We start from the raw sequence: 22120 nt of genomic DNA, 5'->3' as shown, positions 1-22120 counted from the left end.
ATGAGTTGCTGCCCTGTGAACATGGAGCCCGCCAGGGCCACCGCCCCCGCCTCGGGCGCGATCAAGACCTTCGGGAAGACCAATCTGTTCGTGACGGGCCCCGCCAAGGCCAAGGCCGGCGTGCTGTCGCTCCCGGACATATTCGGCATAGACAGTGGCCGCACCCAGCAGGACGCCGAGGCGTTGGGCCAGCTCGGCTACGCGGTGGTGGTCGTGGACGCCGCCGACGGGGACTACAAGACGCCCGACAATAAGGACGACGTACTCGCCTGGCTCAACCAGTACAGCTTCGACAACTTCGCGGGCGCGCGTATCGCCGACGCCATCGCCTATCTGCAGCAGGAGGCTGGCGTGGAGTCCATCAGCAGCTACGGCTACTGCTGGGGCTGCTACCTGGGCGCGGCGCAGAGCGCGAGCGCCAACCCGGTGATCAAGGGCCATGTGTCCTTCCACCCGGGCTGGCTGGTGGAGAACATGCTGCACGGCCCCGGGTCAGTGGAGAAGCTGGCGGAGCGCATCACTGTGCCCCAGCTGCTGCTGTCGGCCGGCAACGACCCGGACTTCGTGCGCGAAGGTGGCAGCGTGGAGAAGATCCTCAAGGCCAAAGTCGACATCGGCGAGCTCAGCGACGTCGTGGACTTCCCCGACGTTATCCACGGCTGGGTGAACCGCGGAGACCTCCAGGACCCGACCACCAAGGCCGCGGTGATGAAGGCCTGGCACGCTGCTGTCAAGTTCACGCAGACGGTCAACCCGCTGTAGCAATGGGACGTGTCGTCGACCATTGTTGATTGTGTAGGGCCCACCTAAGACTCCGTTAACAAGTTGTCATTCAGTTTGGGCCTGCAGCATCGTCCACACGATTGCACCGGCCGCAGAGCTATCTCCGCCGTCGTGACAGGAGCCAGCGTCCCCTTTGGCAAAGCCCACGACTGCCATCTCGTTCGAGAAGAAAGGTTTCGAGCGCGTCTCGGGGTCCACTCCGCTCGTCCACCACTCAATCGCGTGCCTGACTGAGCTGTCGTGCACCGCGGCCACCGACACAGTGTGCACTTGGCCCGAGAAGCCCCGTGACAGCACTGAAGTTGGGAAAAACTCGTACCCGTCGCCAGGGTTCATGTTCTCGATGAACGGAACTCTCGGTGGTGACCATCTCTTTGGCCAGCAGGACTACCCTCGCATCCAATTCCAACAATCACCTTGTTATATTAACCCCATTGAACTCGAGCGTTCTACGTTCTCCCCACCTTCCTAAACCGTACGTCTTCTAACGTGTATACCTAATATGCATATTATGCGGTGAAGGGTTTTCATACAAAAATCATAATGTTTTGTTAACAATTACAGTGGATAGCCTCAATTCAAATATGGACGATTGTCCTCTACAGTATCTTGTATGCCCCCGTTTATCTGTATCTCGAAATACAAGTTACCGGATATCCGCTCTGCCAGGACGCACAATCATGGACACCAGCAACTATGCATAATGATCAGGTTATTTTTGGTAGAAATGGACTCAATCTTCTAGCAACTCCACAGCTCGCAGTTTAGCTGGTTGTCCACCGCGACAGAGTTCACTTTCTTGCCACTATGGTAAAGGTTATCGAGCCTAACGTGCACGTGCCCAACGAATCTCCTCTTGACCAAATGGAGAGGGCTATCGCAGCTGTGGAGAGAAAGGAGATGTTAATTCGAGGAATGGTTCGTGAAACTAATTCGTCGGTACTGTTGATCATGAATGCCACTTTTCGGTCCGCACGTTGGCGTGTGCAAGGAATAATGACATTATGCTGTACGGACTTCCGATACACACGTCACACTTTCTACAACCTATGGACACCAGTGTCTTCAATCACTTTAAGCGCAATCTTGGTGATGAGAATAGAAATATACCAGCAGTCATAGAAGATTATAGTGGACGAAACCAACATCGTGGGTGTTGCAGCGAAAGCTTTTCGTGAGGCTTTGACCCGTGCTCACCTAGTTGATGCGTTTGGGATGACAGGTATATATCCGCGAAGTCGCGACAAGATGATCGCTGGTATTATAGGAGACCGGCGTACACCCACGAAAAAGGCAACGATTATTCTAAACCCATAATCACGATTTCCGAGAGAACTACCAGAAAAATAGCTCGATCAGGAGATAACGTAGATCAAGTGCGTGTCGAATCGATGAATCACTGGATTATGGAAGAGCGGGTGATGCACAAGAAGCCAAAACGTGATATTAACGCTCATATTGTTAGTGGTGCGAGTCTGATGACTAGCGATGAGAGCTTTGAACACCATGTTGCAAAAGGAGAAGACACCTAAAGCACGTGAGAAGGAACTAAAAGCGCAAGCTAGAGCAGCTAAATCCAATGAGCGGCAAGAGTAGAAAATAGCCAAGCTAGTAGCAGATGACCTCAAAAGAGGGAAAGTGCTCGCTGACGCCGGAGAAAAGAAACGCTTTGCAGCTGCGGAAGCCAAGGAGGCGAAACACATTGCCAAGGCGGAAACTAAATAACCCAAGTGTATCGCCGGCGCCGAATCGAAAGAAGCCAAATGCATCGCAAAGGCACAGGATAAAGACGACAGGCGGGTCGCGATTGCTGAAGCAAAGGAAGCTATACGCATTGCGAATGTCCACACTAAAGAGTCCAAAAAGGATGGCAACAGGAGTGGAAGCAGTGGCCACCCCAATGCAACTTACAAGTATGAACCTCAGTAAGCGCCATCGCTTCGATACCGCTGCTGTCGGGCCTTCCGTGGATCGATCGGAGCAGGGGTTTAAGGATGGCACATCTGGAGATCTCTGTACAAGCACAAGTATGAGATCGCCTTCTGAAAGTGTCCCACAATCCTAACATAATATCAGAGCACATTTCCACTGATCGATTTCTCAGTTGTAGTAGGCTATTAGGCAGATCAGACAGCACCAACAAACTACATTTTCCTTCCTCTTTCAGGCTTGTTTGTGTTGTTAAGCAGGAAGTCTACCTTTTTAGGCCATCTCTAAGTGTGCTATAACCATGACAGAGCGGGTATAGCTTGTATGATCTGGAAGAAGCGCAGGAAGCTAGCGTGATAAAGCCATACCGACAGCAAGCACAGCCGCGGCAACCACGCGTAGAGAACTGAACAATAGGAGCACATGTAACTCAGCTCAATTACGTGAGAATTGTTCTTACAAAATCGGAATAGAACTCGGCAAGTACTAACAGTTGTTCAGTCAGTTGTCTCCAACTTCGGTGAAGGAGGGCAAGCTTTGGCGCTGGTCTTGGATCTCAACTAGACTCACCAGCTAATGCACTGCACTTGCGCTCTCACTGCCTTCCTCGGCATTGGTGTCTCTGTCGCGCCGGCGTTCGCGCACGGATAGTTTTCTTTCTGGAAGCAGCGTATCATTGCGTCGCGCTTTATGCCATATATTGAAGCAAGGCATGAGCTGCCTGTTCACTTTTTGTCTCATCTTCTCGCAGCGAAACACCCGCCACGCCATGGGGCGCTTGGATGTAGTTGGCAATTTGCACTTGCTGCAGAAAATGGAGGAGTCACCTGCGCGAGCATTATTTGTGCCTTTCAGCAGCGAACGGACCTTGCATGCTCTCGTCCATCGTTTTTTACCGAGGTTGTTATTCTCTGGGTGCTATTCGTCATTCTGTAGTGGCTTGTGCGCCCCATGACGGGCTCTAGAGGTAGCTGAAGCCTTTGATGGAGTCGCCTGCAGGCTCTCGTCATTTAATAGGATTTCCCAGTCTTCGTCCCACAGTTGGCATTCTTCTAAGTGTACCTGCTTCACGAATTTTACATGGCTCAGCTAGGGGAGGTTTTCAGCAGCTCGAGTAGCATTGTAGACAATATACGCGTTGATGACAGCGATATCGACAAGTCCGAGGAAGAGGGACTTGTAGTACGTCTTGTACTTCAGTAAGCAGAGTGGTTTTCAGGGTCACGCTGATTCGAGAAGACGACCGTCTAGAATGGACAGCGGAGAGCAGGTGATGTTTAATGTGGTGTTTGACGGCGATGACAGCAGGATACAGCAGCATAGTGGCGTAACGGATCAAGGACGGCAGGCGACGGCGTGGAAAGATTGCAGCACCAGCGAGCGCGAAGATATCGGAAGGGGTGAGCAAGGTGACAGCGAGCGCAGACCGCCATGACATCGTCTGTATGGTTGACAATTGTGTGGCTGAGGCGTGTTGGCAAACGTCGCTGCCAAAGATCGCCCGCCCCAAAAGACACGCTCAGGCAGGACCAAGGATAGCGAACCCATAAGACGGCTCAGTCTAAGATCTGCGGAGTCGGTGGCAAGCCGAAGACGCGGAAGAGCGTGCGCTGCGAAGCAAGCGCCAACCAGAGCATCGTACCTGCCGGTACAGGCAGCAGCAAGCTAACGAAGAAATATACTTGAGTTCCTGAGCGAGCATCTACTTGAGTCAACTAGAGGAGCGCTAGTGAAGAAGCCACTGTCGAACGAAGTCGTGCGGAAGCACCTGAAGCCGAAGCAAGCCGTAGTCGCCGTACTACTGGTGACGTTCGTCGACAGGCCCCACGGTAGAAGACCGTCGAAAGGGAAAACACGAAGGCTGTGCGCGCACGTGGGCACGGTCTACACAGTGACAGCTTCAACCAGCTACAGCCTCTCTGGGCCTAAAGGAGACGCAAAGGGTCGAGAGCACGTGCAAGCAGTACCTGGGACAATTTCGGCGATAGTGAAGCTCTGCCTGTCAGTAGATATTGTACATTGCATAAGTAGTCGAGCTGTCGTCGTTAGCCACCGAAGACCTCACGACTGCAGGCGCGAGATTCGGGCAAGGTACAGGTGGTAGCTGGCAAAACAGAGGTAGCTTACTTGGTGGTCATACAGGGGCCGATCAACACGGTTGGTCCTACTGCTGAGGCTACGTTGTGGGCCTTCACGAGACTCGGTTCAAGCGGGCGCGAACTCAGGCAAACAGATCAACACTTTGGGGGTTAGAGCTCTAAGGCGCTGGCGAGACAAGGGGGAGTCGGAAAGACGAAGCTGCGCGGAACGTAACCTACTTGTCACCTCACCCGCAGGCACAAAGAGGAGCACCTGGCACAGCAGTCGCAGGGCAACTAAGGGGGTCCGTGATACAGCGTTGACCTGACTGCGGCCGAGAAGCAAGACACAGGCGAATCCCAGTAGTAGAAGTAGAAGAAAAAAAAAGTCAAGGGGGCCGCTTGTGTGGTGCTTAGGCGTACTGCAGGATTGCGAATCTTCCTGGCGGGGTGATCGATCTGAACGAGAGTGTGTATCGGCGTGGAGTGCTGCTGGTATTTGCAGACGGAAAGGAGGAGAGGAAGGATAAAAAAGCGGAGTATTCAGAGTTGGAGATTGATAACGCAAAGAAAAGATGACGCGAGCACAGAATTTGCAAGCAGATATCACGCAACTCGGGCCGGCAACGCGGCCACGAAGTACAAGAATGGAGCTGGATGACTATGATGATGACGCTGGACTGGGCCGGAGAAACAAGCGACAGCGGACGGCCAGGGTGACGGTGGACCCCAACGACAATGGCGGCAATGAGAACGTGGAAGTGGGTGCCACGGTGGTCACGGTGGGTGCTGGGGGAGGTGACCCTGGAGATAATGGAGGAGATAGCGACAACAATAATGCTGATGATGACGGTCGACGCGACTCCGTGCTTCGGGGCGAAGATAATGCGAATCGTGGAGGAGACGCACGACGTCATGGCGAGCGAGCGGGTAGCGGGCGAGCACGACACGATGACACGCGACAAGTAGGAGGTGGCAATAACAACGATGCGCTACCTCAAGGTGGCCAAAGAGAACGACACTGGTGGGACACCTTGACGCCAGAGCAGCAGCGGACCATCGCGTTGCAGTTGATTACCCCAGCGTCAATGGCCGCAGCAGCAGCAGCACCGCCACCACCTCCCACACCACCACCACAGACAATGCCCCAAGCAGAACCACGACGACGAAAGAAGAAACTGGATATTGATGACTTTACTGGCAAGGCAACCGAAGACGTTGGGTCGTGGCTGGAGACGGTCCCAATAGCAGTGCAGTCTCAGTTTGTGTTGAACGGCGAGGAATGGTCGCCTGTGGACTTGTACTACGGCGTCGCTGCACACTTGAAAGGGCCGGCGAACACTTGGTTCCGCGCGCTGAACAAGCAGACGGCCCCGGAGCGCCGCAATTTGATGTACTTGGAGCGCAAGCTGCGCGAGGCCTATGGCAGTCGCCAAACAGCCTGGGAGATACAAAACAAGTTAATGGCGCGTAGGCAACAACCTGGAGAACTTTTGCTGGACTACTCGAACAGCCTTACCGAGTTAGGAGCTGGTCACCCTAGTTTGGCGCCGTCATCCTACGTGGATGCCTTTGCGAGAGGCTTGGACAATCCGATCTCGTCCCAAACGGTGACCTCCGCCAGAATGCCGACGCTGGAGCAAGCCGTCAGCTTTGCGATCGACAACTGCATCGCTATGGAGAAGGCAGTGCGATCAACGACTGGAAGCTGGCCGTGAAGAAGTACGAGCAACGGCGAATGCTGGAGAGTGCAGGAAAAGCAGCCACAGTCGAAGCGACGCCTGCGGTGACCTCTCCCGATCAACTCGATTGGACAAAGCTGGGGTTGAATCTTGGGGCGGTCGAAGCAGAACAAGCTCCACAATATGACCGCAAAGGACAGAGGGTGCAACTGGCTACCCTGAGGGGTCTGGAGAAGGAGAACTCGCTCCCGTTGGCTGCATTACAAGCTATCGTTATCGCAGCAAGAGTAGCCGCTACCGCTGCAGAGCCGAAATCAGCCGCCACCATGACCAGTACGAATCAGGCCAAGCCAAGGGTCGCGAAGACGCTGGAGGTGAAAGCGGAGGAGGAAGAGAAGTCGGCGCCACTTCCACTCGACTCTAGCACGCAAGTTGCGACGGCATCGACCTGGCCGCGTGAAGACAATCAGTTGATCCTTGACAACAGCGCGTACCAGTCATTTGGTAGAAGTTATGGGAGTATCCAGCCGTATGTAAGCAGTCACTCAGCTGGAGGCTATAACAACCGAAGTTGCGGTGGTAGAGGACGAGGAGAAGGTCAATACGGAGGTGGTTATGCCGGAAGAGGAGGAGGTCGATACGGTGGAGACTTTGCTGGACATGGAGGAGGCCGATATGGTGGTATTTATCCTGGAAGAAAAGGAGGACGCTTCGGTGGTATTGATTGGGCGGGGCGAGGCCAGAACGAAGCGCTAATTCTGCAGCAGGCGCGAAGGCAAACACACACTGCCACTACTGCAACGAAACCGGCCACTGGTATCGCGAGTGTCCCGCGAGAATCGCCGATCTACAAGAACGACAAGCGCTGAGAGCACGACAGCCCAGTGGGTCAAATGTATCTGCAACTCCGAACCAGAATCCAAGCCAGCAACAGCAGCCGCAGTCATCGCCGGGAAATGCTGCACGGCAGTAGAGGTGGGGACTCTACTGTCGGTAAACGACAAACACCCCAGCGATGAAACGACTCCGAATAGCAGCAATGAACAAAGGGCAGCGAAGCGGAGACGACGGCACTCTCGATGGAATCTGCCAGCCACTCCCTTAACTAGCCGAGTGGTAGACGAAATCGTGTCAACGGGTCGTGCACCGACCAAGGGGGAGAGCATGCTCGGAGGCGTTCAAGCTGTGGAGCAGCGGGTGAATTCTGGGCGGGGTCAGAATCGAAGAGATGGAGGAAGACAAAGTCAATCAGAACAGGCAGTTCAGCGAGAAAAAAATGACGATGGAAGCAGTGAAGACGAAGCAGCAACTATCGTCACAGTGCAGCCGAATACATCGTGTCGAGATGCGACGGATCACAACTTACCTGCCGCTGCAGCGGATATTATCGCTATGGAGCCGACGAATCGAATCGATGAAACGGAAGAGCGTCCGGAGCATGGATTACAAGGTGTAGGTGGGATAGAAGCACTACAGGGCGTGCAACGTAAAGAAGTCACCATCAGCGCCGTGACCCTCGAGAGCAAGCTATTTGGTGGTGATGACTGCATTGCAGCGACATCGACAAGTTCCAATCGTTGTGCGAAGGACGGGGATGAAACCGCTCTCAGTGCCGACACTAAAGTAGTGAGTGTAGGCGACGACGCCATAGCCAACGATCCCGCCGCAGGTGCACTAGATCGATCCAACTTCAAAGCTGTCCAGCAGCATACACCGGGTGCAGCGAACATACCGCCGAGTGCATTACTCAACACTCGTGTGGCGTTGAGCGGTAGAGCAACGTCAGCAGCCAAGCGACGTCAGCGCCGTGCTGAAAACGACATGGCTCGCGTACAGGAAATCCTAGTCGGCGAACTGCGTGAACGTCATGAAGCTCGTGCTAAACAACTACATGCTGCCGTACGTCAAATGTTAGCTGAGCTACGTGAGCGTGACGATATTACGACAGCCCGTCAACAACGAGCTGACTTTCAGCGCACGTTGGCCCGAGTGCGAAAAGTAGCAGTGAAGGTGATCAATCATGGAGCATCCATCGAGACCAATGTGCTTTTGCCCCACCAGAAACGCGCGAGTTCCGCGCCACCGAGAGATAAGCCGATGAGACCCGACACTGATGCAGAATGGGCAGCACGAGTGGCCAAGTTTGAAGCGTGCGTCCCAAAATACCTAGAAGACAGAGGAACGCTTGCAGAGATGAGAGCCGTAAGGCGGCAGGTGAAGAAGGAGGTGAAACAATTGAAAACAGCTCGACGTCTGCGGCGCCTGCAGCAGCAGAAACAAGCACGCTGTGTAAATGTGTTGACGCCAAGTGGTGTGGATCAGGATGCAGCGATGAGTGGTGGTGACCTCACAAAACCGTATCACTACGAGCGGCAAGGCGTGTACAGTAACCCAGAACTAGTGGAAGACGAGGATAGCAAAATGCTACGCCTCGCTCAACTTCGTGCTGTCGGTAGCAGTATTCCGATCAGTCTTCCTACGATAGTACTAGCGATGGGGAAGCATCACAAACAGGATGCCAGGCTTGACACCTGTGCCCAGTACAGCGTGGCCGGAGCGGGGTTGCGAAAGTTCGGACGTTGTGTCACTCGAGAAAGTCCCGTAGATATAATTGAAGGGTTTGGTGGAGGTCGTTCACGTGTGCTTGGTGTATGGGAATTCAGGGGAACAACGCAGTATCAACAAACAGTGGTGGTCAACGCACTGGTTGTCGATGCTCATGATGACGAGTTGCTAATAGGAGAAGATTGGATGATAGAGCACCAAGTGAACCTAGATTTTGGCAAGCGGGAGCTCAAATACCAAGATGAACGCGGGAAGAAAGTGGTTGTGCCTTTCACTTGTGTAGGAGGGACACCTCTAGTGGCTGGGCCAGATGAATGGGCTGCTACTGTACGCATGGCCAAAACTGTGAAGCTCACAACAAATACTCGTAGCGTTCTGCGCGTTAGTGTGGGCGCGGTGGATGGAACGACCGGCATTTTCCTGCCAAAACCCACACACAAACGTCATCTGTTTCTGGCACCTACCGTTGGAACCGTGCGAAATGGTATGGTACCTGTTGCAGTTCTTAACCTGGAAGGCAAGCGAGAGAAACTGCCCGCCAGACCTGAACTCGGTTCGTGGATACCCACAGATGATGCAATGGAGTTGCTGACGTTAAATGGGCAGTTAGAACGTGAGAGAGTGATGGAGTGGGTGGTGAAATTACGCACAGCTGACGCTGCACCTCTGTCCAATGAGGACGACCTTGATATTGGAGAGATGGCGACCGAAGACCGTAATTTAGTGATTGCATTACTTCGTCAATATGCTGGCATCGTAGAAAAAAAAGTTGGTTGTCCACCACTTGCAAGGGTGACGGTCGAGCACCACATAACTACTGGTAATGCAGCGCCAATTATGCTCCGACGTCGGCGGCAAGCTGTAGTTGAGAACGAAATTATTGACAAAGAAGTGGACGACATGCTACAGCAGGGCGTTATCGAAGAAGGGCAAGGTGCATGGGGATTCCCAGTCGTGCTGGTTAAGAAGAAAGATGGAGCTGTACGATTTTGTGTTGACTATCGGGCTCTAAATGCTGTTACAATCAAGGATGTATACCCGTTACCCCGAATTGATGAAACACTCGAAGCTTTGAATGGCAGCGAGCGTTATACGTCACTTGATTTGCATTCTGGGTATTGGCAGCTAGCCGTTGCAGCTGAAGACAAAGCAAAGACAGGATTCATTACGAGGCGAGGTCTATTCCAATTCTGCCGAATGCCATTTGGTTTGTGCAATGCTCCCAGCACATTTCAACGGCTGATGGACTGTGTCTTGCGAGAACTCACATGGGTCAGTTGCCTAGTCTACCTCGATGATGTCATAGTGTTTACAAAAGGATCTGTGGCACGACATGTGGTTGAACTCGCGGTAGTACTGGAACGCTTGGCAGAAGCAGGACTGAGCCTCAAAGTAAGCACGTGCAGCTTCGCAGCTACACGTATGGAGTATCTGGGTCATGCGTTATCGCCCGATGGCGTTCGACCTCTGGGGAGACTCGTACAGGCTGTGCACGATTTCGCCGTTCCCTCGGATGCAGACGAAGTGCGTAGATTTGTAGCCCTCGCCGGATATTACAGGCGATTTATCCGTGATTTTGGCGCACGAATGACGCCTTTGACTCGCCTTTTGCGTAAGACTAGTAAGTGGGAGTGGAGTGCGGCGCAGCAGGAAGCATTTGAATGGGCTAAGGCACAGTTGATGCAGAAGCCTGTACTGATATACCCGGACTACAATCTTCCCTTCAAGTTGACGACCGATGCATCAAGAGCAGGATTAGGTGCCGTGTTGTCGCAAGATCAAGGATCGGGTGACCAACCAGTAGCTTATGCATCCCGCGTGAACAACCCTACTGTTGCGAACTACACTGTCTCTGAACTTGAGTGTCTCGCAGTTGTGTGGGCTGTCAAGCTTTTTCGACCCCACCTCTATGGGCGTAAATTTACTGAGGTGACCGACCATGTGGCTCTGAAATGGTTGCTAACTGCGAAAGATTTGGCTGGACGCCTGCATCGTTGGTCGTTAGCTCTACAAGAATATGACTTTGATATCCAGTATCGCCCTGGGCGAGAGAATCACGTTGCAGACGCGTTATCTCGATGTCTTCCCGCCGGTGAGGGGCAAACACCAGTCTCAGCCACTGATCGAACCACAGATACGGAAGCTGTGAAAGTAGTTGCTGAAGTCCACCGAGTAGTAGGTCGACAAGTCGTTTCTCAGCGGGAGATACAAGCAGTACGCCACGATGACCCGGACAACAAGCGCACAGACACAAGTAATGCTGCAACAAGCTCTAGAGCAAGCATGATAACCAACGTTGTGCGAGACGGATCGAGCGTGCAGCGAAAGATGCAATTGCGTGGGCTATGAAAATCTTGGAGGTAACTACCGGGTCGAAAGCAATTGTCAATATGACTCATGAAAACTTCTGCAGTGGTGACGAGATCTCTGTGAATCTAACTACTGACAGCAGGGATAAAGAAAATAATGGTTCTTTACTGGGCACACCGGAAGGACTCACTTTTGCGAGACTGGTGGAAAAACATGACGCCGAAATTACTGACGAGCATGCTGCGCAGATGATTAACGACGCAGCAGGAGATGCAATTCGATTAGTGAAGGTGCAGCGAGTGGAAGCAGCTGAGCTGGGTGTCGTACAGTTTACTGATGATGACATTAGACGTGAGCAAGAAAGTTCAGTGATGGTGCAAATGTTAAAGAGGCGTGGGTGTTACCGAGGACGCCCTGTGACAGTGCATAATGATGGTCTTGTCTACTTGACTTGCGCTGGTGGCGATAGGATTATTTTACCGGCAGTATATTGGCCGCTTGCTTTTAAAGAGGCTCATGACAGCATCTGGGCAGGCCATTTGCGAGGGCCGCCAACATACGAGCGGCTCAGACGTATGTATTGGTGGCCTCGTATGCGAGAAAGCGTATCTCAGTGGGTAGCAGCGTGTCAAGATTGCGGGTCCAGAAAAGCTAAACCAACGGCTGTAGTGCCACCGCTGCGCAGTGTTCGCACTGGTGATGTATGTGATAGGTGGGCTATCGATGTCGCGGGTCCCCTTCCAGTAACCCCGCGTGGCAATCGCTACGTTATTGCTGGCATTGAGTATGCCACACGCTATGCTATCGCAGTTGCAGTGCCGCAACATACGGCAAAAGATGTCGCTCAGTTCTTAATGGAGAGAATTGTGCTAGTTTTCGGACCCATGCGTGAAGTAATGATGGATGGAGCAGCTGAGTTTAATAGCAAGGCGATGGACGAGCTCCTCCAATTGACGCAAGCGAAGCAAACAACCCCGGTTCCATACCGCCCAAATTTATTAGGACTGGTTGAGCGCTTCCATCGGACATGGAAGGATATGATCAGCTTGTACGTTGATGATCGCCATGATGACTGGGACGATTTTCTACCTGCTGCTGTCTATGCGTATAACTCATCAATCCATACGACACATGGTTACCAGCCAAACGAGCTTATGATGGGGAGGAAGTTGCGAACACCTAGTGAATTGCTGCGCAAGAGTCGTCTAGTTCACCCAACACAGCCAATTGAAGCATATCATGAGTTGCTAATTGATGATCTCGAGCGAGCACGAGCATTGGCTAAAGAGGCCCTGGAGAAGGAGCAGGCGAGACAAGCCATCTACTACAATCAGAGGCGTGTCAAACAGAAGGCTTCGTATGCTCCAGGACAGTTAGTTTGGATTTATAGGCCGTCCAAAGGCCCTGGTATCACTAAGTTCCGTCACCAGTGGCGAGGTCCAGCGCAAGTGATAGAACCGGCTGGTTTTGACAACTACAAATTAACGATGCTAGAGTCAGGAGCCGAGCTAGTCACGCATTGCTCATTCTTATTACCATATTTCTATCCCACCAATTTGCTGGACAAGATGGCCAAGGACATCGCGCTCGACCTGCATGAAGAAGCCGACGCAGCCGGTGACGTTATTGAACTTGACCCCGGGCGGGAGGAAGAACCAGTGGAGCCAGAACATGAAGGACTTGGCGCGGATTTGGCAGGTGACCAGCAAGGCGAGACACAAAGACAAGTGCCAACTGACATCCAACCAACAGTACTCACAGATCCGCCCTCTTGTGTCCCAGTAACAGTAGATGCCCATGGCTCAGAACCAGTTGTCGTCACGCCGGCGGAATCAAACAAGCGTGCAAGGCATCAAGAGAGTGGAATCGCAAATCATGATGGTGATCCCGGTAGTAATGACAGATCACGGTCAAAGAAACGACGAATTTCATCGCGAGGAAATGCCGCTGAGTCGTCCAGTGACAGGCCTCAATACGACGTTCCCTGTGACAGCATTGCCAGACGCACGAGATCACAGTTGCGGCAAACACCGTACCCTCGGGTGGATATACACAATCACAGTATCGGTGAACCAGTCGATCCCGAAGGGCCCCGAGCTAGTGGCAGAGCGCTCGAGGTAGAAACCCCAGCACCAATATCAGGCGAAGACGCAAATGACAAGAGAAGCAGTGCTGCACCCTCGACACAGGGTCCAGTATCCACCCAACAACCAACAAGAACAGGCGAACAATGAACCTTTATGCAAGCTGAAGACGAGCATATCTACGTTTTCGCTGGTCGAGGACGGCGAGGTGTGGACAGCTTGGCAGCTTCAGCCCCCAATCGAATTCGGATCCGACCGGATGAACGAGTCTGCGAGTGTCGACGCCGTCGTTACCGTACACGTTCCGGACGTTACGTATTGGAGTTTGAAGTTAAAAGGCTTGGTAGTCGATCAAGCAGCGAAAACCCTGAGTGTGTCTCGATTAACCAGCAGGAATACGAGCAGCTGTGGCGGGAAGGTCGTATCGGCCACGAGGACGAGGCGAACCAACATTAGCTGACGCTTTCAAATAAGCCAACGGCACAGAGGGGGTGACTAACGTCCGACCACCGAAAGGAAACATCATCGGGGACGATGGTGGAGCTAGGGAGAGAGAGTAAGCAGAGTGGTTTTCAGGGTCACGCTGATTCGAGAAGACGACCGTCTAGAATGGACAGCGGAGAGCAGGTGATGTTTAATGTGGTGTTTGACGGCGATGACAGCAGGATACAGCAGCATAGTGGCGTAACGGATCAAGGACGGCAGGCGACGGCGTGGAAAGATTGCAGCACCAGCGAGCGCGAAGATATCGGAAGGGGTGAGCAAGGTGACAGCGAGCGCAGACCGCCATGACATCGTCTGTATGGTTGACAATTGTGTGGCTGAGGCGTGTTGGCAAACGTCGCTGCCAAAGGTCGCCCGCCCCAAAAGACACGCTCAGGCAGGACCAAGGATAGCGAACCCAGAAGACGGCTCAGTCTAAGATCTGCGGAGTCGGTGGCAAGCCGAAGACGCGGAAGAGCGTGCGCTGCGAAGCAAGCGCCAACCAAAGCATCGTACCTGCCGGTACAGGCAGCAGCAAGCTAACGAAGAAATATACTTGAGTTCCTGAGCGAGCATCTACTTGAGTCAACTAGAGGAGCGCTAGTGAAGAAGCCACTGTCGAACGAAGTCGTGCGGAAGCACCTGAAGCCGAAGCAAGCCGTAGTCGCCGTACTACTGGTGACGTTCGTCGACAGGCCCCACGGTAGAAGACCGTCGGAAGGGAGAACACGAAGGCTGTGCGCGCACGTGGGCACGGTCTACACAGTGACAGCTTCAACCAGCTACAGCCTCTCTGGGCCTAAAGGAGACGCAAAGGGTCGAGAGCACGTGCAAGCAGTACCTGGGACAATTTCGGCGATAGCGAAGCTCTGCCTGTCAGTAGATATTGTACATTGCATAAGTAGTCGAGCTGTCGTCGTTAGCCACCGAAGACCTCACGACTGCAGGCGCGAGATTCGGGCAAGGTACAGGTGGTAGCTGGCAAAACAGAGGTAGCTTACTCTTCATTCAGAGTTGAAGCTAGTACCTATTCCATGTACATATGAGATTAGATAGTGTCATAAACTGCATATACAAGATAAGAGTGCTTCCACAGGATAAGAGTACTTCCACAGGATAAGAGTACTTCCAGGGGAAATCATTCACAATTAGGGGACAGATAACTTCATGCTGTTCACCAGTCGTCTTATCACGATGTGCGATGCGATCCAGCTTCACGCTACCGCCCGTGCTGAGCATGTGCACTACCCGCGTATCCCATCAACGCAGTAGCGTGTAGTGGGTCTAACTTGACTCACTACTTTAGCTTACACGTTGCGCTACGTGTATGTGGAAGCGTAAGTACTTAGTAATAACTTGAGTACACAAGTATAATGTAAATAAAATAAATAATCCAAGTAGCTTAGTTTAGGTAAATTGAGAACTGTATTGTTTGTAAATTGATCTTGCTCCTAAATCTGCTAAACTGTTTATCATCTATGAAAGGGGTTGACAGCGGCTGGCTGTCAGAGCCCCGCCAATATGCACGTCTCTAATTGGTAGAAAGATGCTGCTTTCTACCAATAGGATCTTCGGGCAGGTGTGGCCCACTCATTGAGGTGGCCCACTTCAATGTATCCATTGGTGTGACTTACACCAAGGTGAGGAAGTATCTAAAACTTTTAACAGATATTTTATCTGTTAAAGTCACAAGTGGCTTGTAGCCACTTGTGCGTGTGACCCCGTTACACTTTTTCATTGCGTACGCGCCCTTCTCTGCATTCGTGGCGTCCGCTTCAGATCGGGCAGAACCGGCTCCCGCGCCAGCGCATCGCTCTTCGCCACCAGATGGGCCTTGAGCTTCTCCTTCCACCCCGCGAACATGGTCTTCTCACCACGGAACGTCAGCTTGTCGGCAACACTCAGGTTTAGCTTGTCCACCGTACTTGAAATGTTTGAATGAACTTTTAAACTACTGGTTAAAGCTCACAGTAATTTAATATTCCTTTATTCCTCTTGTCCTATGCTTATTCTCAAGACGTGCTCATTCTGAAGCAAAAGAGGAAGTGACCTCGTCCTCGGACTTCGCCCTCGGGCGGCTCCACTTCCTTTACTTGATGTCCTCATAGCACTAACAGTTGGTTGGCAGGCTCTCTCTGCCTTATGCTCATAGATAAGAGGTCAAAGCCGAACTCCCCTAGAACTTGCTAACAGATAAGACAGATGTTCGAGGCTTTGCCTCTCACTTGCCTTTTGTGCTCTATAACCGGCAAGCCGGCTCTTCTACCGACTGCCCCACCGCGAGAAGCCGCAGCTCCACTCAACAGTCCGGACTGAAGGAGTAGGTATTGCTGTATCACGACATGGACCCGACCCGTGTACCGCGCTAGTTTGATGTGGCCAAGACAGAGGCACTCAAGAATCAACAATCCTTCGACCTCATCCATTCAACTACACCATTGCCCGGGCACGTTGAGACTAACGGGCAAGCAAAGTGAGACAGATTAACTTTAGGCATTCTCAGAGATTAGATTGGGCGCCTACTAAATGCAAATCACCATGCAAAGTGATAAAATCCCCAACCCAAGGGAACGGACTTGGAATAATCAGCGGGAAAATGTTGGTCGCCGTGCTCCACAGGAAGGGCACGCCCCCCATTTTCTCTCGTTCCTCCTTTTGCGCTCTTCAGCGCAATGCCCAGCCCGCCCCCCAAGAAGTACACACTCGCGGAGCGACAGCGCGTCCTCGCCGCCTTCCGTGCCCAGCGCAGCGACTGGCTTATGGTCGCTGCACACAACGGTGTGCCACGCCCTACTGAGTACCGTTGGACCAATGAGGATCGCGACCAGGTCTGTGACTGTCGATCAAACTTCACCATCTCACCTACCCTGTAGCGAGGATACTTGAGCGAGGGTGCTAGTGGTGACTATGTAACCCCAATGTCGTGACGCTGTTAACGCTGCTAAGGAAGGAGAAAACATTCAGAATGGAAAAGATTGGGAGCAGGCATCCCGAAAAATAATAATGCCCGAAAATATAACAGTATTTTCGTATACAATACTTTATTTTAGGCATCGCTACTTGTTTTATCCGAAATTTATGTGACCGAAATCTAAATTTCGGTATTGTATTTCTGCTCTTCCTGCTCCAACAATTAGTTGTGGTCAAACATCTCGCTCTGCAAACGTAACTTTGCGGCAACTCCTCACATTCGAACAAGCTCCCACCCTGCACACGCATCACCACTCCCCATTAGCACCATGACCGACAATCTCCTCGCTGGCCCCGCTCTGAGACCTACCTTCTCCCCCAGGCAGATTGCCGCCTTCTACTTTAAGCTCTGTCTGGATGAGGAGGGAGAGCCAACTGGTTACTATGCCTGCAAGACCTGCGCAAAGCGCCGCTAGCACGCGCCCAGATCGGGCTACAGTAACTTGGTCTCGCACGTGCGGGCGGCGCACCCCAACTACGAGAGCGACATGCGCGATGCCAGTATCGCTGTGACGGGGACCTTACTGCCATGGGTCACCCAGAAGGCCTCGAACCGCTACGCGTGGCTGCGTTGGGTTATCACGGGCAATCTTCCGCTGTAGTTTAGCGAATCCAAGGAAACGCAACAGGAAGTATTTTCGTATCTATTTTGGTGGTTTATGTGTGTGCTAATACCGTCTGTTATGTAGGTACACGAAGCTAAATCCCATCTCCGTGGAGTCCCTGACCACCATCATGGAGGCCGTGACCATAGCTGTGGAGAAGATGATCGGCGACGTCATGCCCGAGCGTTTTGATCTCGTCCTTGACGGATGGACCCACGGCACGGAGCACTATATGGCGGTGTATGGCTTCTTCAAGACGGCGGCAGGTCCCCAGTACCCGCGGCTGTCCTTAGCAACCGTCATGGATGAGCCTGACGACCAGCAGAACGCTGAGGGCCATCTGACGGCGATCAAGAGGCTTCTACCCTGTTTGGTAAGTTGGCGACAACCAAGAATAGACATCCGGATCGCCGGATGTCTATTCCTGGTTGGCGACAACTGCGGGGTAAACAAGCGGCTGGCGAACCTACTTGGGGTGCCGCTAATCCGCTGCGCCAGCCACCGCCTGAACTTGGCCGTGCGAGAGTACTTGGAGTCACACGACAGCGTTCTCGAAGAAGTACAGCAGCTTATGCGCAAGTTGCGGACGTTGAAGCAAGCAGCCAAGTTGCGGTAAGTACTCTATTCGCTATTTTTTTGGCTTTTGTATTGGTACTAAATTGGGTATTTTCCTAAATTAGTGCCAAGACCCCAATGGCCGCTGTCCCCAGACAGGACACGCGCTGGTCATCGACCTTTTGGATGCTCAAGCGCTATTTTCGGCTCCGGGAGTTTATTTCAGATGACGACGAGGAGCTCTCGGACTTTCTCCCGTCCCGTTCAGCCCACCGCAAGCTGGAGGCGCTGCTGTCAAGCCTCCAGGACGTCGAGTCCGTGTCAAAGCACCTGCAGGGGGACGGACTTATGCTGCTGGACGCTCGTGTCCTATTCGACGAGCTCCTCAAGAGTCACCCGTCGTTCACGAAGTATCTCAGTAAGGAACACTGCTCATTATGTGTCTGACGGTTTTTATTTAATTAACTTGCGTTGTTTTTATGTTTTATTTATGTATAGCCACCGACGCGGATATAGTCCACTCCGCTGTATTCGAGCTGGCGGTCGTCAAGGTGCTTGACGATCAGGCTGCCCTGCTGATGGACGACGAAGTCGCTGTGCTGGAGCCCTTCAAGCGCACGTAGGCTGATGCGGAAGGAATAGACCGCACACAGGCGGGGAAGGAAGGCTTCGCTGTGCGTACGTTCAAACGCCGCAAGATAGCTGCTGCGGCGACCACGTACGAGGTGCAGGAGGCGATTCCTCCACATCAAACCTGATGGAGAGGCTCTCCAGCGTCGCACGCGCTGTGCTGCGCCATGAGCGCCACCGCCTCTCCGCCATGATGCTGGAGATGATCTTGTTCCTCAAGATCAACAGCTCGTACTGGGATGTAGCAACAGTGGAGCAGTGCCTGTAAGTAGGTACAGTCGTAACATGATTGCAGTAATTCACTGGGTTCACACTAAGTCTTGCGTTATTTTTTCATTCTCTAACTCAGATGCAATGCAATATTTATTATGTTGCCCGGCAAACATTATATATAGTATTTTCGGGATGCCTGACTGGGAGTAATTGATTCTCACTTTACATTGAGAGTTGTGGTATTTCACGGACGGCAGATCCTCCCACTTATTCTACACCCCCCAAGTCATTTCACAACGTCAGACTAGCGTCAAGCTCAACAGGGGCTTCTTTCCCCGCTGATTATTCCAAGCCCGTTCCCTTGGGTCGGGGATTTTATCACTTTACATGGTGATTTGCATTTAGTAGGCGCCCAATCTCATATTTAAGAATGCCTAAAGTTAATCTGTCTCACTTTGCTTGGCCGTTAGTCTCAACTTGCCCGGGCAATGGTGTCGAGACAAAGGTTCAACTATAACTACAAAGAATCCTCCTCGCGACAATAATGAAGATCGCAGCAACTACAAATCGCAAAAATGGGATCGACTGCATCCACCGCGCGATGATAGGCGGGATGAGCAGTCGGTTTTAAGAAACGCGATGCTGCTCCTGCTCGTGGCTGTTTGCATTGCAAGGACATTCACTGGGTCAGTGACTCTTCTTCAGCCACTGATGATCAAAAGAAGACAGCTCGACAAGCATTCAAGAAGCGCATGGTGCGATGCAAAGATGCTGAAGCGGCTACAATGAAGCGCGTGTTGGGTGATGAAGAATACCTTGTCCTAATGCATGTTGCATTCAATGGGGTAGTGATAATGCCCTATTTCCCAGACAATGGCACGATATACAATGTGATTCCTCGGCGAATTGTGAAAGAATTACTGCAAGTTTGCCCGGATGTGAAAGTAGAGAGCCTACGAAAACCGATTGGCGGCATAGCCGTTGAAGGCGCAATCAGCAGTTGCGATGAGTCGATTCAACTGGTCTTAGATTTGATCTCACCTGCAGGAAAGGTTCGAATGCGCAAGATGACCTGCATCATCACGGAGACAGAAGATGATGAGTTCCTGCTGGTCAGATTGGCATTAAAGGGCTCTAGGAATTGATGTCGAATGGCAGCTGTCTGCACTTGCTAATAAGGAAATTGTAGATTTTGATCCGTTCGAGTCGGAGATACCAGTCGGCCTCAATCCCCCGGACAAGAAGAAGATTATTAGTCGACTCTGGGAGTTGGTCAACGACGCTGTCGCAAATGGTTTCCCTGTAGAGCGCAAAAGAGAATTATTTGATGTTGTCATGCGGTACGATATCTGGTGCTTCGCGATTGGAAATGATCCACCTTCGAAAATTGAGCCGTTGGTCATTCGGTTCAAGGATGGAACTCTGCCAATACGGTGTAGACCTCGCACCTAGGCACCGGATGAGAGCGGGTGGTTGAAGACGTTTAACGAATCACTGGTTACCCTTAGTTGGGTGTATCGAAATGAGGCTAGTCGATGGGCTAGTCCTGCCCGCCCTGTGAAACAGCCATGAACGAAGGGAGGGCCCCGTCAGGCAGTAGATTTTCGTCGACCTAATGCACTTTTGGTCGTGTATCCGCGCCACTACAAGCGCGTCTGTTTACTGCTTTGGAAGGGACTAAGCGGATAAAGCATATTGCAGCACGACGTGCGATTAATTTCACTGAGGAGGAAAGCCATAGTTTTGAACAAGGCAAGCACCTACTCGCTAGTTCAACCACCGTGGTGTCGCCGGGTGACGCCGACGAACTCATATTGATGACAGATGCCAGTGACGCAGGATGGAGCATCACAGTGGCGGTGGTCATGGACTGGGATCCATCTACTAGCATTACTGAAGAGCGGCACCAGCTAGTGCACGGCATGAGCGGTACGTTCAAGGGAGCTACGCAGCACTGAAGTGTCTCGGAAAAAGAGGCCCTTCCTATCATTACAGCAGCGACTGGCCTGGACTATTTGCTTGTAGAACGACTGAAACGAGATATACTGCGAGTCATGCTGTTGGAGTACAAAGTGGAGCAAGATAATTGGTCCGCGCTACTGCCACTCATTCAAGCAAATCTGAACCACACTCCGGTAGCGTCGCTGGCTATTCACGCTCCGGCAGAGGTCTTTCTTGGAGTATAAACAATGACTCCATTGCAAAAAATCCTGGTCGGCATGATGCTATTGCGGAAAATATGGTGGGCATAGGCGAATTCTTGCCAGATGTGCGTGAGGCCGTAGCCAATTTGCGAGCATCGTTCGATGGCATGCACCAAGAAGTAACTGCGGCCAAGGAAAAGCAGACCAAGCGCAACAAAAGCAACCATCGAGGTGCGCGCTCAGTCAACTTCCATGTTGGCGACCACGTTTTGTTGTCTCGAGTTGATGCAAAGAAGCAGGGCAACAAATTATCGGTCACGTGGGTTGGACGGTACCTTGTAATTGGCGCGAACGTCAACTCGTTTGAAATCGAGCATTTGATCACTCCAGCGACCAAATTTGCCCATGCTTTGCGCCTGAAAATGTATGCGGACCAAAGACTTGGTGTCAGCGAGGAAATGTTGGCACATGTTGCAAACCAAGACATCTACCTTACTGCGGAGACTTTTACGCACCATCGAGAGCATGCAACAAACCGGTATAAAATATTGGTGCGTTGGGAAGGCCTCGAAGCCCTCGAAGATTCTTGGGAGCCTGTGGTGACGATGTTTGAGGATGTACCGATCAAGTTGCAGGACTACGTGGACGGTGGTAACGACGACGGATCGCGTTAGTTCGTCCTCAAATTGAAGTCGCATCAGCAAGGAGGTAAGCGTGATGCAGCACAGGCAACACAATCTCCGCCTCGTGGCAAGCATGCTAAACACAAAACTGCAAACCGAAACCAACAACTACTGGTCGCCGCCGTCGCCGCGCCACGAAAACGTCGAGTGTATAACGGTCTACAAGCTGTGGTTGTGGGGCTGAAATACGAAGGTCTGCTTGGAGGGCGGTGTAGTGGCAGCCTGGGACAGGCTACTTCCAACAGACACTTTGCATGGTCGTTACCTACGACACGAAGGAGCATAAGCGGGGTGAACTCTCAGCATGTGTTTACTGAATACTAAGGAGACATATAGCAAAGAGAAGCTAACAGAAAGCACTGTGATATGCGCCGCAGAGGCTGCATTGAATATTTCGCCTCCAAGC

General features: G+C 52.2%; 2 protein-coding genes across 2 annotated transcripts; one reads left to right on the top strand and one right to left on the bottom strand.

The window, feature by feature from the left end:
• Positions 1-762, top strand: IUM83_10047 (putative endo-1,3-1,4-beta glucanase; the record flags this gene model as incomplete). The annotated part of the gene is made up of 1 exon (XM_067934530.1): positions 1-762. The coding sequence occupies one exon, from the start codon at positions 1-3 to the stop codon at positions 760-762; it is 762 nt and encodes a 253-aa protein (XP_067793395.1).
• Positions 763-828: 66 nt separating this feature from the next.
• On the bottom strand, positions 829-1119 carry IUM83_10046 (uncharacterized protein; the record flags this gene model as incomplete). Its single annotated transcript, XM_067934529.1, has 1 exon — positions 829-1119. One exon carries the CDS (start codon positions 1117-1119, stop codon positions 829-831), a length of 291 nt encoding a protein of 96 aa, XP_067793396.1.
• Positions 1120-22120: the final 21001 nt, after the last annotated feature.

The sequence above is a fragment of the Phytophthora cinnamomi genome (genome assembly GCF_018691715.1).
Source record: "Phytophthora cinnamomi strain GKB4 chromosome Unknown Contig29, whole genome shotgun sequence".
Lineage (NCBI taxonomy): Eukaryota > Oomycota > Peronosporomycetes > Peronosporales > Peronosporaceae > Phytophthora > Phytophthora cinnamomi.
Note: the sequence above shows the minus strand (reverse complement) of the source record. Positions and strands in the feature narration are given on the sequence as shown.